The following is a 15,103-nucleotide window of genomic DNA, read 5'->3' on the forward strand; positions in this document are numbered from 1 at the left end:
CTCTGAAATTGTATTGCTGTTGAATCTACACATTTCAGAGTAAAAATTTACTTATGAAAGTGTATCTTCATCGAATAAATAATTTTGTAAACCATGTGAGGATCTGTCAATATAGGCTTAGGCCTATTCCTTTTCGATCAACTACAGCTCAATTTTCTTATACAATTTATTGTGGGGATTCTTTGAGCCTAAACCACTGGACTAATTTAATCTCGTCCCATATAAACATCACATTTATTGTTTAGACTATCGTAAACGTGTGTAGGGTAGATAGATTCAAATATATATCCTGAAATTGTCGCAATTTCAAAGCCAAATGCCAGAGGATAAGAATAGCCTATAGCGAAATACCTGTCAACCAAACTACTTACTTAGTGAGGCCTACCACAACATCAACACATTATTGACGCATTCCAGTTTTCGTTCAATGAACGGCTGAAGGCTAACGAAAATGCATTGCAAGGTTTTCCTTTAAAGTTTCATTTAAATTGATGATGAATCACAATGCACATTATCATGCAACGACTAATCATATGCCTATATTGTTCGTGGTATTTATTTTGCATAATGATCTTGTTCTCTTGACCGTCAATGTATAAGCTATGTACTGTGAAAATGTCAGGTGAATGAATGAGAATAAATGCATGGTCGCACTATTTGATTCAGTTTAATCCATCTTTGAGGACTACATGGTTATACATATGTAAAATGCCTAATAATTAAGAAGGTAATACAAGATACCTTTTTTTTTTTTACAAGGGCATGGGATTTGGGAAGAATGAGAATTAAAGCTCAGAGTATGTAGACAGGCCTATAGGGCATAGGCTACATCAAATTGAAACGTTGAGGGGCTTTCCTCATAGTCTTTCATCGAAAGAGTAGGCCTACACACATACTGTATTTAATTAATTTACTTGCATGAGAAATATGTCCCAATGCGACTTTTTTCCAGTGGTCATATCCTAAATTAGTATAATCTAGTTATCCGCAGAGTAGAATTCCAGAGTTCTACTACTCTAAGTAGAATCTAAGGCAGTTACAACTCTGCTGCCATCTTGTGACAGGAATTATTAAAGCCTTGACACCTACGTGTGACTTAAAATTACACATTTGCGCTCTTTTGGGTTCATTTACACTTTCATGGTCGTGTACTAAAAGTAGGCTAATATAATTGAAATCCAAATATACCTTAAATCCTATAAATCCACTCTTAAACCTGAAAAACACCCGCAGTGTCATGAAAAGGTGAGGTACAGTAGTTACAATAAATATACAGTAAACAAAGTAGTTTGGTGATACACCCAAAATACAAATTGAAAGGACAACAAAAAAATCCCGTATTGAGTCGACCTAATGCACCTTTACTTGTACATACTACTATAATATGTTGTTCCATATAAAAAATAATGCATTTTTTAAGTAAAAGGACAGTCTTTATTTTGACATGGTTTGGGTTCAACAAACATAAGCGGAAAAAAGTATATCAGAGGTAATTATATAAATAAAAATGAAATATGCACATGTGAATAAAACAATCTTTTTTTCCTCATATCTATATTTTAATGGGTGGTGGGTGACAAGCTATTTGGAGGAAACATCAACATTGAGTATAGACATAAGTAATGAGCTTTATTGGAAGCATGTTTTGAATGAACAGCACAAAAACACTCACTATTCCACTTCCTATACAAAAAAGATCAACTAGGCCCTTGTGATATCATTTCAAAACATTTATATGTCATATTGCATAGCAAACCATAATGACTTGCCAAATCTACATCTATCCATAGATACCTAGATAAGACCTACATATAATACAGACATTGCTAGAAAAAGGAGCATTAATAGCGTTTACTATAGGCTATTGATTCATTAGCCTGAGCCAAGAATACCTATAAGAAAAATGTCAAATTCCTTAAGACTTTACTTGAAGGATACAGACATAGGTTTCATAACCTACATATTACACATTCATAAGCAGTAGCAAGTTGATATTGCCTTTGTCAGAGAAATGTGAACTTTCAACTTGCGGTTGTTGACATAAGCATTTATGAAATGCTCAAGTACTTCTTATGAATGTATTAAGTATGGGTTATGAATGTGTCATGAATAACTTTTTATAGATACCCTTCAAATACACAACCTGGTTGTGTGTTGCCTGCCATGACCACTTGGTGGTGATATAGGGGAGGTGAAGTAATTTAGAAATGGTAGGGGGTGTGGGTGACCCAGTTGGATGTCTGGTCTTTGGTGCGTTTGGCTGAACTGTGGCTGGTGAAGAGAGATTTGTAGGTCTCCGACTTCTCTTCCATGGTCTGGATGGACCTCTTGCTTCCGGTTGCCGCCGAGGGTGTAACCACCTTGGTGCTGGAAGAAGCAGGGGGTTCAGCGACTGCTAGCAGGAGAAGACAAAATTACCATTAATTGTGTAGGATAAAATAAAATATCATTTTTTTGTGCCAAATGGAAATTGGTCTTCTGCCTATCTCAACCACCCCAAATACACACACACACTTTAAGGGTTTAGTGCCTTCCTCAATATTACAATGACAGTTATAACGTTAGAAACATCATGCTGCTGAGTTATGAACTGTAAGGAGAGGTTATAGTGTCTGAAAGGCAATATCTAGCGTTAGCGCAATGACTGGTAGTCTACAGTCACTGGTAGCATGCTAGAACATACCATAGACTTCCAGTCATTGAGTTAATGCTAGTTAGCATTGGCTGGTGAAACTACCTCTAAGTTCCTTCATTCCAGGATGCAGAGACATATAAAATGGTATCCATGAGTTCATCTGACTCAGGGGAAGTAGATAAAGGGCCTCAAAATCCTGAAGTATCCCTTTAATGTGTTTGTATCCCTCCCTAGTAAAATAAACTACAAATACCTGGCTGGCTGTTGTCTCCACCATTTTCTGTTGAAGTTTGGCCCTCTGAAGAAACAGTTTCAGTGGACTCTGGATTTTCTATATAGGAACAAAAGAGATGAATGGTAACAAGAAATACATAGAATGTTTTAACAAACATCTATAACACTCTGGCACTTTGGGGAGAAAAACAGAATGTTTCCGAAACATTTCATAAAGCTCCTGTCTGTGTCTGAAAAGAGAGGTACAATCTTTGACAATTGTGTGAATATGATGAATACATTGAACATTATGTATGTTTCAAAAGCTAATCAAATTAGGCTGGAGTGGGTCTTTAACCATTACAAAAACACATTTTGACCTGACAAACATTTATCTACCTCAGATCAAGACATTTTCTCATCGAAGCTATAGGTTAGTTTGAGAGCAATATTTAAGTGACAATGCCCAAGAAGCCGGTGTTTGGAGGATGGTAATTTGTGGAACGGACATTGGCTGGAATGCAGTTTTAACCAATCAGTAGTCAGGATTATTCCCACCCATTGCATAAAGGCTAACATGGACCTTCTGTTTCTAACCACTATGAGCTAACACTATGTGCTAAAAGCACATTCCAGCTGATGTCTATTCTACAAGTTACCATGCCTATTTACGCTGTTCCATCCGACTACGCAATCCACTGTCATCAGCCCAGCCATGCAATTTATAAACTCGATGTCCACTATTAAAAGAATCTAGACATTATCTCATTTCTTTTAGACTAACATTTAGTTTTCAACAGCAGAGATTTGTATAAACCTTGCTGTCTGTCTCTCCGAACATTTGCAACATTGTTTCAATATTCAAATTAGATCGCCAGCTGTCCCATAGTAATGAATGGAGTCGGGATAAGACGGACAGGCAGCTTTTCTCAGCAAGTTGAAATCATGAATAAGTATCATTTTTATGGATATATACAAAGACCTTTTAATAGAAAACAGGTCAAACAAAACAAAGTGCAGCTAGTTTGCGGTCTTTCTAGCTCCAGTTTGAAATTATTGTGTTGTTGGCTAGCTTCTCTGAACAACGGTGTCCTGAAGAGAGAGCATATTTTGTGCGCAGGGGGAATTTTTTAATATATATTTTTTAATTGCACATCGTTAGCTCATTGTTATGGATGTACAGCGCAGTCGTAAAGTATTCAGACCCCTTGACTGTTTCCACATTTTGTTCGATTAAATAATTGTTTTTCCTCATCAATCTCCACTTAATACCCCATAATGACAAAGCAAAAACCGGTTTAGAAATTATAGCACATTTCTTAAAACAAAAACAGAAATACCTTATTTACATACGTATTCAGACCCTTCGCTATACGACTCGAATTGAGCACAGGTGCATCCTGTTTCCATTGATCATCTTTGATGTTTCTACAACTTGATTGGAGTCCACCTGTGGTAAATTCAGTTGACTGGACATGATTTTGAAAGGCACACACCTGTCTATATAGAAGGTCCCACAGGTGACAGTGCATGTCAGCACAAAAACCAAGCCATGAGGTCGAAGGAATTGTCCGTAGAGCTCTGAGACAGGATTGTGTCAAGGCACAGATCTGGGGAAGGGTACCAAAACATTTCTGCAGCATTGAATGTCCAAGAACACAGTGGCCTCCATCATTCTTAAACGGAACAAGTTTGGAACCACCAAGACTGTTCCAAGAGCTGGCCTCCCGGCCAAACTGAGCAATCGGGAGAGAAGGTCAGGGAGGTGACCAAGAACCTGATGGTCACTCTGACAGAGCTCCAGAGGTCCTCTGTGTAGATGGGAGAATCTTCCGGAAGGACAACCATCTCTGCAGCACTCCACCAATCAGGCCTTTATTGTAGAGTAGCCAGACAGAAGCCACTCCTCAGCAAAAGGCACATGACAGCCCGCTTGGAGTATGCCAAGAGGCACCTAAAAGACTCTGACTATGAGAAAGAAGATTCTCTGGTCTGATGAAGCCAAGATTGAACTCTTTAGCCTGAATGCCAAGCGTCACGTCTGGAGGAAACCTGGCAATACCCCAACGGTGAAGCATGGTGGTGGCAGCTTCATGCTGTGGGGATGTTTTTCAGCGGAAAGGACTGGGAGACTAGTCAGGGTTGAGGGAAAGATGAACGGAGCAAAGTACAAAGAGATCCTTGATGAAAACCTGCTCCAGAGCGCTCAGGACCTCAGACTGGGGCGAAGGTTCACCTTCCAATAGGACAACAACCCTTAGCACACAGCCAAGACAGTGCAGGAGTTTTTATTTATATTTCACTTCACCTTTATTTAACCAGGTAGGCTAGTTGAGAACAAGTTCTCATTTGCAACTGCGACCTGGCCAAGATAAAGCAAAGCAGTTCAACACATACAACACAGAGTTACACATGGAACAAACAAACATACAATCAATAATACAGTAGAAAAGTCTATATACAGCATGTGCAAATGAGGTAAGATAAGGGAGGTAAGGCAATAAATAGGCCACGGTGGCAAAGTAATTACAATATAGCAATTAAACACTGGAATGGTAGAATGTGCAAGTAGAGATACTGGGGTGCAAAGGAGCAAGATAAATAAATAAATACAGTATGGGGATGGAAGGAGAGGCAGCCAAAGGAAGAATTGGCTTTGGGGGTGACAGGTGAGATATACCTGCTGGAGCACGTGCTACGGGTGGGTGCTGCTATGGTGACCAGTGAGCTGAGGTAAGGCGGGGCTTTACTTAGCAGAGACTTGTAGATGACCTGGAGCCAGTGGGTTTGGCGACGAGTATGAAGCGAGGGCCAGCCAACGAGAGCATACAGGTTGCATTGGTGGGTAGCATATGGGGCTTTGGTGACAAAACGGATGGCACTGTGATAGACTGCATCCAATTAGTTGAGTAGAATGTTGGAGGCTATCGACTTTGCAGAAGTCAAGGATCGGTAGGATGGTCAGTTTTACGAGGGTGTGTTTGGCAGCATGAGTGAAGGATGCTTTGTTGCAAAATAGGAAGCCGATTCTAAATTTAATTTGATTGGAGATGTTTAATGTGAGTCTGGAAGGAGAGTTTACAGTCTAACCAGACACCTAGGTATTTGTAGTTGTCCACATATTCTAAGTCAGAACCGTCCAGAGTAGCGATGCTAGGCGGGCGGGCAGCAATCGGTTGAAGAGCATGCATTTAGTTTTACTTGCATTTAAGAGCAGTTGGAGGCCACGGAAGGAGTGTTGTATGGCATTGAAGCTTGTCAAGAGGTTAGTTAACCCAGTGGCAAAAGAAGGGCCAGAGTTATACAGAATGGTGTCGTCTGCGTAGAGGTGGATCAAAGAATCACCAGCAGCAAGAGCAACATCATTGATGTATACAGAGAAAAGAGTCGGCCCGAGAATTGAACCCTGTGGCATCCCCACAGAGACTGCCAGAGGTCCGGACAACAGGCCCTCCGATTTGACACACTATCAGAGAAGTGGTTGGTGAACCAGGCGAGGCAATCATTTGAGAAACCAAGGCTGTTGAGACTGCCAAAAAGAATGTTGTGATTGACGGAGTCGAAAGCCTTAGCCAGGTCAATGAATATGGCTGCACAGTAATGGTTATGATATCGTTTAGCGTGGCTGAGCGTGGCTGAGGTGCACCCATGACCAGCTCTGAAACTAGATTGCATAGCGGAGAAGGTACAGTGGGATTCGAAATGGTCGGTAATCTGTTAACTTGGCTTTCGAAGACCTTAGAAAGGCAGGATAGAATAGATATAGGTCTGTAGCAATTTGGGTCTAGAGTGTCTCCCCCTTTGAAGAGGGGGATAACCGCGGCAGCTTTCCAATCTATGGGAATCTCAGACGAAACGAAAGAGAGGTTAAACAGGCTAGTAATAGGGGTTGCAACAATTGACATATTTTTTTAGAAAGAGAGGGTTAAGATTGTCTAGCCCGGTTGATTTGTAGGGGACCAGATTTTGCAGCTCTTTCAGAACATTTGGGTTTGGGTGAAGGAGAAGTGGGGGAGGCTTGGGCGAGTTTCTGTGGGGGGTAGAGGGCTGTTGATCGGGGTAGGGGTAGCCAGGTGGAAAGCATGGCCAGCCGTAGAAAAATGCTTTTTGAAATTCTCAATTATAGTGGATTTATCGGTGGTGACAGTGTTTCCTAGGCTCACTGCAGTGGGCAGCTAGGAGGTGGTGATCTTATTCTCCATGGACTTTACAGTGTCCGAGAACTTTTGAGTTTGTGCTACAGGATGCAAATTTCTGCTTGAAAAAGCTAGCCTTAGCTTTCCTAACTGCCTGTGTATATTTGGTCCTAACTTCCCTGAAAAGTTGCATATCACAGGGGCTGTTCGATGCTAATGCAGAACGCCACAGGATATTTTGGTGCTGGTCAAGGGCAGTCAGGTCTGGAGAGAACCAAGGGCTATATCTGTTCCTGGTTCTACATTTTTTGAATGGGGCATGCTTTTTTAAGATGGTAAGGATGGCACTTTTAAAGAATAACCAGGCATCCTCTACTGACGGGATGAGGTCAATATCCTTCCAGGATACCCGGGCCAGGTCAATTAGAAAGGCATGCTCGCTGAAGTGTTTTAGGAAGCGTTTGACAGTGATGGATGGTCGTTTGACCGTAGACCCATTACGGATGCAGGCAATGAGGCAGCGATCGCTGAGATCTTGGTTGAAAACAGCAGAGGTGTATTTGGAGGGCAAGTTGGTTAGGATGATATCTATGAGCGTGCCCGTGTTTACGGATTTGGGGTTGTACCTGGTGGGTTCATTGATAATTTGTGTGAAATTGAGGGCATCCGCTTAGATTGTAGGATGGCCGGGGTGTTAAGCATGTCACAGTTTAGGTCAACTAGCAGCACGAGCTCTGAAGATAGATGGGGGGCAATCAATTCACATTGAGTAATGTTGAGAGATATTGTCTCTAGAGACATTTAACCTGTTGGGTCTAGGGGGCAGCATTTGCACGTCTGGATAAAAAAAATGTACCCGATTTAATCTGGTTACTAATCCTACCCAGTAACTAGAATATGCATATACTTATTATATATGGATAGAAAACACTCTAAAGTTTCCAAAACTGTTTGAATGGTGTCTGTGAGTATAACAGAACTCATTTGGCAGGCAAAACCCTGAGACATTTTCTGACAGGAAGTGGATACCTGATGTGTTGTATTGACTTTAAACCTATCCCATTGAAAAACACAGGGGTTTAGGAATATTTTGGCACTTCCTATTGCTTCCACTAGATGTCACCAGCCTTTACAAAGTGTTTTGAGTCTTCTGGAGGGAGATCTGACCGAACAAGAGCCATGGAACGGTGATGTCCCATTAGACACCTGGCGCGCTACTTCATGTTGGGTACCCTCGTTCCAATACGTTACAAAAGACTATGCATTCGTCCACATTGAATATTATTCATGTTCTGGTTAAAAAAGGCCCTAATGATTTATGCTATACAACGTTTGACATGTTTGAACGAACGGAAATATATTTTTTCCCCTCGTTCATGACGAGAAGTCCGGCTGGCTTACATCATGTGCTAACGAGACGGAGATTTTTGGACATAAATGATGAGCTTTTTTGAACAAAACTACATTCGTTATGGACCTGTGATACCTGGAAGTGACATCTGATGAAGAGAATCAAAGGTAATGGATTATTTACATAGTATTTTCGATTTTAGATCTCCCCAACATGACGTCTAGTCTGTATCGCAACGCGTATTTTTCTGGGCACAGTGCTCAGATTATTGCAAAGTGTGATTTCCCAGTAAGGTTATTTTTAAATCTGGCAAGTTGATTGCGTTCAAAAGATGTAAATCTATAATTCTTTAAATGACAATATAATATTTTACCAATGTTTTCTAATTTTAATTATTTAATTTGTGACGCTGACTTGACTGCCGGTTATTGGAGGGAAACGATTTCCTCAACATCAATGCCATAGTAAAACGCTGTTTTTGGATATAAATATCAACTTGATAGAACTAAAAATGCATGCATTGTCTAACATAATGTCCTAGGAGTGTCATCTGATGGAGATTGTAAAAGGTTAGTGTATCATTTTAGCTGGTTTTATGGTTTTGGTGACCCTGTCTTTGACTTGACAAAACATTACACACAACTCTTGTAAATGTACTGTCCTAACATACTCTAAATTTATGCTTTCGCCGTAAAACCTTTTTGAAATCGTAAAACGTGGTTAGATTAAGGAGATGTTTATCTTTCAAATGGTGTAACATAGTTGTATTTTTGAAAAATTAGAATTTTGACATTTATTTGGATTCAAATTTGCCGCTCTTGAAATGCACCTGCTGTTGATGGAGTGCACCACGGGTGGCACGCTAGCGTCCCACCTAGCCCCAAGAGGTTAAACCAGGTGATGTCACCGCATATGTGGGAGGTGGAACTACAGCGAAATAAGACGACAATCACTAACCAGGACAGTAATGGACAAGGCATACTGATATTAACGAGAGGCATGCGTAGCCGGGTGATCAATAGGGGAAGAAGACCTGAGACTGGGACGGAGATTTGTCTTCCAACAAGACAATGATCCAAAACATAAAGCAAAATCTACAATGGAATGGTTCACAAATAAACATATCCAGGTGTTAGAATGGCCAAGTCAAAGTCCAGACCTGAATCCAATCGAGAATCTGTGGAAAGAACTGAAAACTGCTGTTCACAAACACTCTCCATCCAACCTCACTGAGCTCGAGCTGTTTTGCAAGGAGGAATGGGCAAAAATTTCAGTCTCTCGATGTGCAAAACTGATAGAGACATACCCCAAGCGACTTACAGCTGTAATCGCAGCAAAAGGTGGCGCTACAAAGTATTAACTTAACCTGTTAGGGCTGGGGGCAGCATTTGCACGGCTGGATAAAAAAATGTACCCGATTTAATCTGGTTACTAATCCTACCCAGTAACTAGAATATGCATATACTTATTATATATGGATAGAAAACACCCTAAAGTTTCTAAAACTGTTTGAATGGTGTCTGTGAGTATAACAGAACTCATTTGGCAGGCAAAACCCTGAGACATTTTCTGACAGGAAGTGGATACCTGATGTGTTGTATTACCTTTAAACCTATGCCATTGAAAAACACAGGGGCTGAGGAATATTTTGGCACTTCCTATTGCTTCCACTAGATGTCACCAGCCTTTACAAAGTGTTTTGAGTCTTCTGGAGGGAGATCTGACCGAACAAGAGCCATGGAACGATGATGGCCCATTAGACACCTGGCGCGCGAGTTCATGTTGGGTACCCTCGTTCCAATACGTTATAAAAGAGAATGCATTCGTCCACCTTGAATATTATTCATGTTCTGGTTAAAAAAGGCCCTAATGATTTATGCTATACAACGTTTGACATGTTTGAACGAACGTAAATATATTTTTTCCCCTCGTTCATGAAGTGAAGTCCGGCAGGCTTAGATCATGTGCTAACAAGACGGAGATTTTTGGACATAAATGATGAGCTTTTTTGAACAAAACTACATTCGTTATGGACCTGTGATACCTGGAAGTGACATCTGATGAAGAGAATCAAAGGTAATGGATTATTTACATAGTATTTTCGATTTTAGATCTCCCCAACATGACGGCTAGTCTGTATCGCAACGCGTATTTTTCTGGGCTCAGTGCTCAGATTATTGCAAAGTGTGATTTCCCAGTAAGGTTATTTTTAAATCTGGCAAGTTGATTGCGTTCAAGAGATGTAAATCTATAATTCTTTAAATGACAATATAATATTTTACCAATGTTTTCTAATTTTAATTATTTAATTTGTGGTGCTGACTTGACTGCCGGTTATTGTATCGAAACGATTTCCTCAACATCAATGCCATAGTAAAACGCTGTTTTTGGATATAAATATGAACTTGATAGAACTAAAAATGCATGCATTGTCTAACATAATGTCCTAGGAGTGTCATCTGATGGAGATTGTAAAAGGTTAGTGCATCATTTTAGCTGGTTTTATGGTTTTGGTGACCCTGTCTTTGAATTGACAAAACATTACACACAACTCTTGTAAATGTACTGTCCTAACATACTCTAAATTTATGCTTTCGCCGTAAAACCTTTTTGAAATCGTAAAACGTGGTTAGATTAAGGAGATGTTTATCTTTCAAAGGGTGTAAAATAGTTGTATGTTTGAAAAATTTGAATTTTGACATTTATTTGGATTCAAATTTGCCGCTCTTGAAATGCACCTGCTGTTGATGGAGTGCACCACGGGTGGGACGCTTGCGTCCCACCTAGCCCATAGAGGTTAAGGGGGCTGAATAATTTTGCACGCCCAATTTTTCAGTTTTTTATTTGTTAAAAAAGTTTGAAATATCCAATACATTTCGTTCCACTTCATGATTGTGTCCCACTTGTTGTCGATTCTTCACAAAAAATTACAGTTTTATATCTTTATGTTTGAAGCCTGAAATGTGGCAAAAGGTCGAAAAGTTCAAGGGGGCCGAATACTTTCGCAAGGCTCTGTATATACATGGGACACGACAAGACAAAGAACAAAAGACGTCTGACTGCTACGCCATCTTGGATTTAAACAAGTGTGTGGCTTCGGGCCAAGTCTCTGAATGTCCTTGAGTGGCCCAGCCAGAAACCGGACTTGAACATCTCTGGAGAGGCCTGAAAATAGCTGTGCAGCGACCCTCCCCATCCAACCTGACAGAGCTTGAGGGGCTCTGCAGAGTAGACTGGGGGAAACTCCCCAAATACAGGTGTGCAGCTTGTAGCGTCATACCCAAGAAGACTCGAGGCTGTAATCACTGCCAAAGGTGGGTCTGAATACTTATGTAAATGTTATTCCAGTTTGCAAATATTTCTAAATGCTTTGTCATTATGGGGGTATTGTGTATAGATTGATGAGGGGGAAAAAAACAATTTAATCCATTTTAGAATAAGGCTGTAACGTAACAAAATGTAGAAAAAGTCAAGGTGTCTGAATACTTTCCGAATACACTGTATTTAAATAAATATCACTTCAAAATAGCTTAAACAAACGCAAATGAAGCTACTTTGCTGTTATTCTAGCTGCAATGTTTGACATTACAGTAAGTTAGCTGTAGTTGGCTAGCTAGCAAGTACGGGATAAGAATGTTGCCAGCCAGTATGGCATTGGAACATTTAGAACGAACAACTCGGTTGCGTCCATAGATACAGAACAAAAAGACAATGACTGGGTCACGTTTCTGGAACTCGAACCGATAGAACAAACGTCCAACCGGTTTGGGTAGCAACCCTAGATTTGTGTCGGGACTATAGCTTGTGGAAGGAGGAAATAGTATGAAAAGAAATGTATCAAAATAACATTAATGAAAATATGTAAATCATTATTTGAATATATTGGTAACCCGGTGTATAAAAGCGATAATGCCCTCGAAGCCGGTGTTTGGAGGATATATTGTCACGATTTGTCGGCCCTCTACAATATATCCTCCAAACACCAGCTTCTCGGGCATTATTAAGTAAATAACTAACCAATAAGGAACAAACCTATACACATACATACAGACTAAGCAATACAGAACGGCACCCTATTGCCTATATAGTGCTCTAATTTTGACCAGAGCCATATGGGCCCTGGTCAAAATAAGTGCAATACATAGGCAATAGGGTGCCGTTTGGAACACAACCCAAGTCTACATAATACAAAGTAATGCGTTCTATCACGCAACCAAAAGCATCCAAAACAAATATGAGCAATTGGTGTTTGAGCAACTAATATGGTCAAGCTTTGCATGGTTACTTTGCTAGCTCATGTCATTGGCCGTTGTGGACATATTTTCCATCACCATGTAGATCTCTGTCAGACATAACCTTAGATGACTGAAGATTGGTGTGATTGGCATGTTATGCTTTTTTAATGGTATTTACACCCGTTTCTCCCATTGTTTTCTCAATAATTTCAATTGAAATCTATGTCAGGAGCGCTACACGCATATCCCCAAAATGTTAATCAATTCCATTGAAAGTCCAAATGATTTTAAGTGGGTGGCAACTGAGCAAGGCAGGGGGCAATATCAATATAGAAAAGCAAAACTGTAATTCATTCTGCAAACTGGTTGTACCAATTTCTGCCTGTGTGTATATAAAACCAAAATATGATATTTGTCAAGCATCATTGTCACTTCCTACCTTTTGAGTCAGATGGCTTGGCAACAGTCTCAGCAACTTTGTTCTTCTTTGATTTCTACAAAAAGAAAAAAAAGGATCAATAGCTAGGTTTCCATCCAATTGACGACAGATTTTCATGCAAATATTCTTGAATCTGCATCAAACAATATGCACATTTTCCCACCAGAGACGTGTTTCCATCAAACTGACCTTCTGCGGATAAAAGGTTCTGCGTGATGACGTAGTGCACATCAAATATATTTTGTTGGTAAATTCCCATGCAAGTTCCCAAATTCCCATCGCATTTTCAACTCTACTGATGGTTTAGTCTAGAGGTCAACCGATTATGATTTTTCAACGCCGATACAGATTATTAGAGGACCAAAAAAAGCAGACACCGATTAATCGGACAATATATACATATATATATATATATATATATATATATATATATATATATACATACATATATATATATATATATATATATATATATATATATATATATATATATACTTACAATAATGACAATTACAACAATACTGAATGAACACTTAATATGATACATCAATAAAATCAATTTAGTCTCAAATAATGAAACATGTTCAATTTGGTTTAAATAATGCAAAAACAAAGTGTTGGAGAAGAAAGTAAAAGTGCAATATTTGCCATGTAAAAAAGCTAACGTTTAAGTTCCTTGCTCAGAACATGAGACCATATACATTTACATTTAAGTCATTTAGCAGACGCTCTTATCCAGAGCGACTTACAAAATGGTGCATTCACCTTATGATATCCAGTGGAACAACCACTTTACAATAGTGCATCTAAATCTTTTAAGGGGGGGGTTAGAAGGATTACTTTATCCTATCCTAGGTATTCCTTAAAGAGGTGGGGTTTCAGGTGTCTCCGGAAGGTGGTGATTGACTCCGCTGTCCTGGCGTCGTGAGGGAGCTTGTTCCACCATTGGGGTGCCAGAGCAGCGAACAGTTTTGACTGGGCTGAGCGGGAACTGTGCTTCCTCAGAGGTAGGGGGGCCAGCAGGCCAGTGGTGGATGAACGCAGTGCCCTTGTTTGGGTGTAGGGCCTGATCAGAGCCTGAAGGTATGGAGGTGCCGTTCCCTTCACAGCTCCGTAGGCAATCACCATGGTCTTGTAGCGGATGCGAGCTTCAACTGGAAGCCAGTGGAGAGAGCGGAGGAGCGGGGTGACGTGAGAGAACTTGGGAAGGTTGAACACCAGACGGGCTGCGGCGTTCTGGATGAGTTGTAGGGGTTTAATGGCACAGGCAGGGAGCCCAGCCAACAGCGAGTTGCAGTAATCCAGACGGGAGATGACAAGTGCCTGGATTAGGACCTGCGCCGCTTCCTGTGTGAGGCAGGGTCGTACTCTGCAAATGTTGTAGAGCATGAACCTACAGGATCGGGTCACCGCCTTGATGTTAGTGGAGAACGACAGGGTGTTGTCCAGGATCACGCCAAGGTTCTTAGCACTCTGGGAGGAGGACACAAGGGAGTTGTCAACCGTGATGGCGAGATCATGGAAGGGGCAGTCCTTCCCCGGGAGGAAGAGCAGCTCCGTCTTGCCGAGGTTCAGCTTGAGCTGGTGATCCGTCATCCACACTGATATGTCTGACAGACATGCAGAGATGCGATTCGCCGCCTGGTTATCAGAAGGGGGAAAGGAGAAGATTAATTGTGTGTCGTCTGCATAGCAATGATAGGAGAGACCATGTGAGGATATGACAGAGCCAAGTGACTTGGTGTATAGCGAGAATAGGAGAGGGCCTAGAACAGAGCCCTGGGGGACACCAGTGGTGAGAGCGCATGGTGCGGAGACAGATTCTCGCCACGCCACCTGGTAGGAGCGACCTGTCAGGTAGGATGCAATCCAAGCGTGGGCCGCGCCGGAGATGCCCAACTCGGAGAGGGTGGAGAGGAGGATCTGATGGTTCACAGTATCAAAGGCAGCAGATAGGTCTAGAAGGATGAGAGCAGAGGAGAGAGAGTTAGCTTTAGCAGTGCGGAGAGCCTCCGTGACACAGAGAAGAGCAGTCTCAGTTGAATGCCCAGTCTTGAAACCTGATTGATTAGGATCAAGAAGGTCATTCTGAGA

The 15,103-nt window shown here is 41.0% G+C and overlaps 1 protein-coding gene across 4 annotated transcripts in view; it reads right to left on the reverse strand.

The window, feature by feature from the left end:
- Positions 1–1,608: 1,608 nt before the first annotated feature.
- LOC106565284 (replication termination factor 2) overlaps positions 1,609–15,103 on the reverse strand; it is a 53,519-nt gene continuing 40,024 nt past the window's right edge. For 2 of the 4 annotated variants that reach the window (XM_045691402.1, XM_045691400.1), the window contains 3 exons: positions 13,010–13,064; positions 2,889–2,966; positions 1,609–2,392 (listed from right to left, as the gene is read on the reverse strand). In XM_045691402.1, the coding sequence (XP_045547358.1) occupies positions 2,202–2,392; positions 2,889–2,966; positions 13,010–13,064 (324 nt within the window). In that variant the 3' untranslated portion in view covers positions 1,609–2,201. Of the gene's footprint in view, positions 2,396–2,888; positions 2,967–13,009; positions 13,065–15,103 lie in introns of all 4 variants that reach the window. The other 2 variants (XM_045691401.1, XM_045691399.1) reach the window with 1 other exon arrangement.

The sequence above is a fragment of the Salmo salar genome, chromosome ssa12, assembly GCF_905237065.1.
Source record: "Salmo salar chromosome ssa12, Ssal_v3.1, whole genome shotgun sequence".
Taxonomy (NCBI): Eukaryota; Metazoa; Chordata; class Actinopteri; order Salmoniformes; family Salmonidae; genus Salmo; species Salmo salar.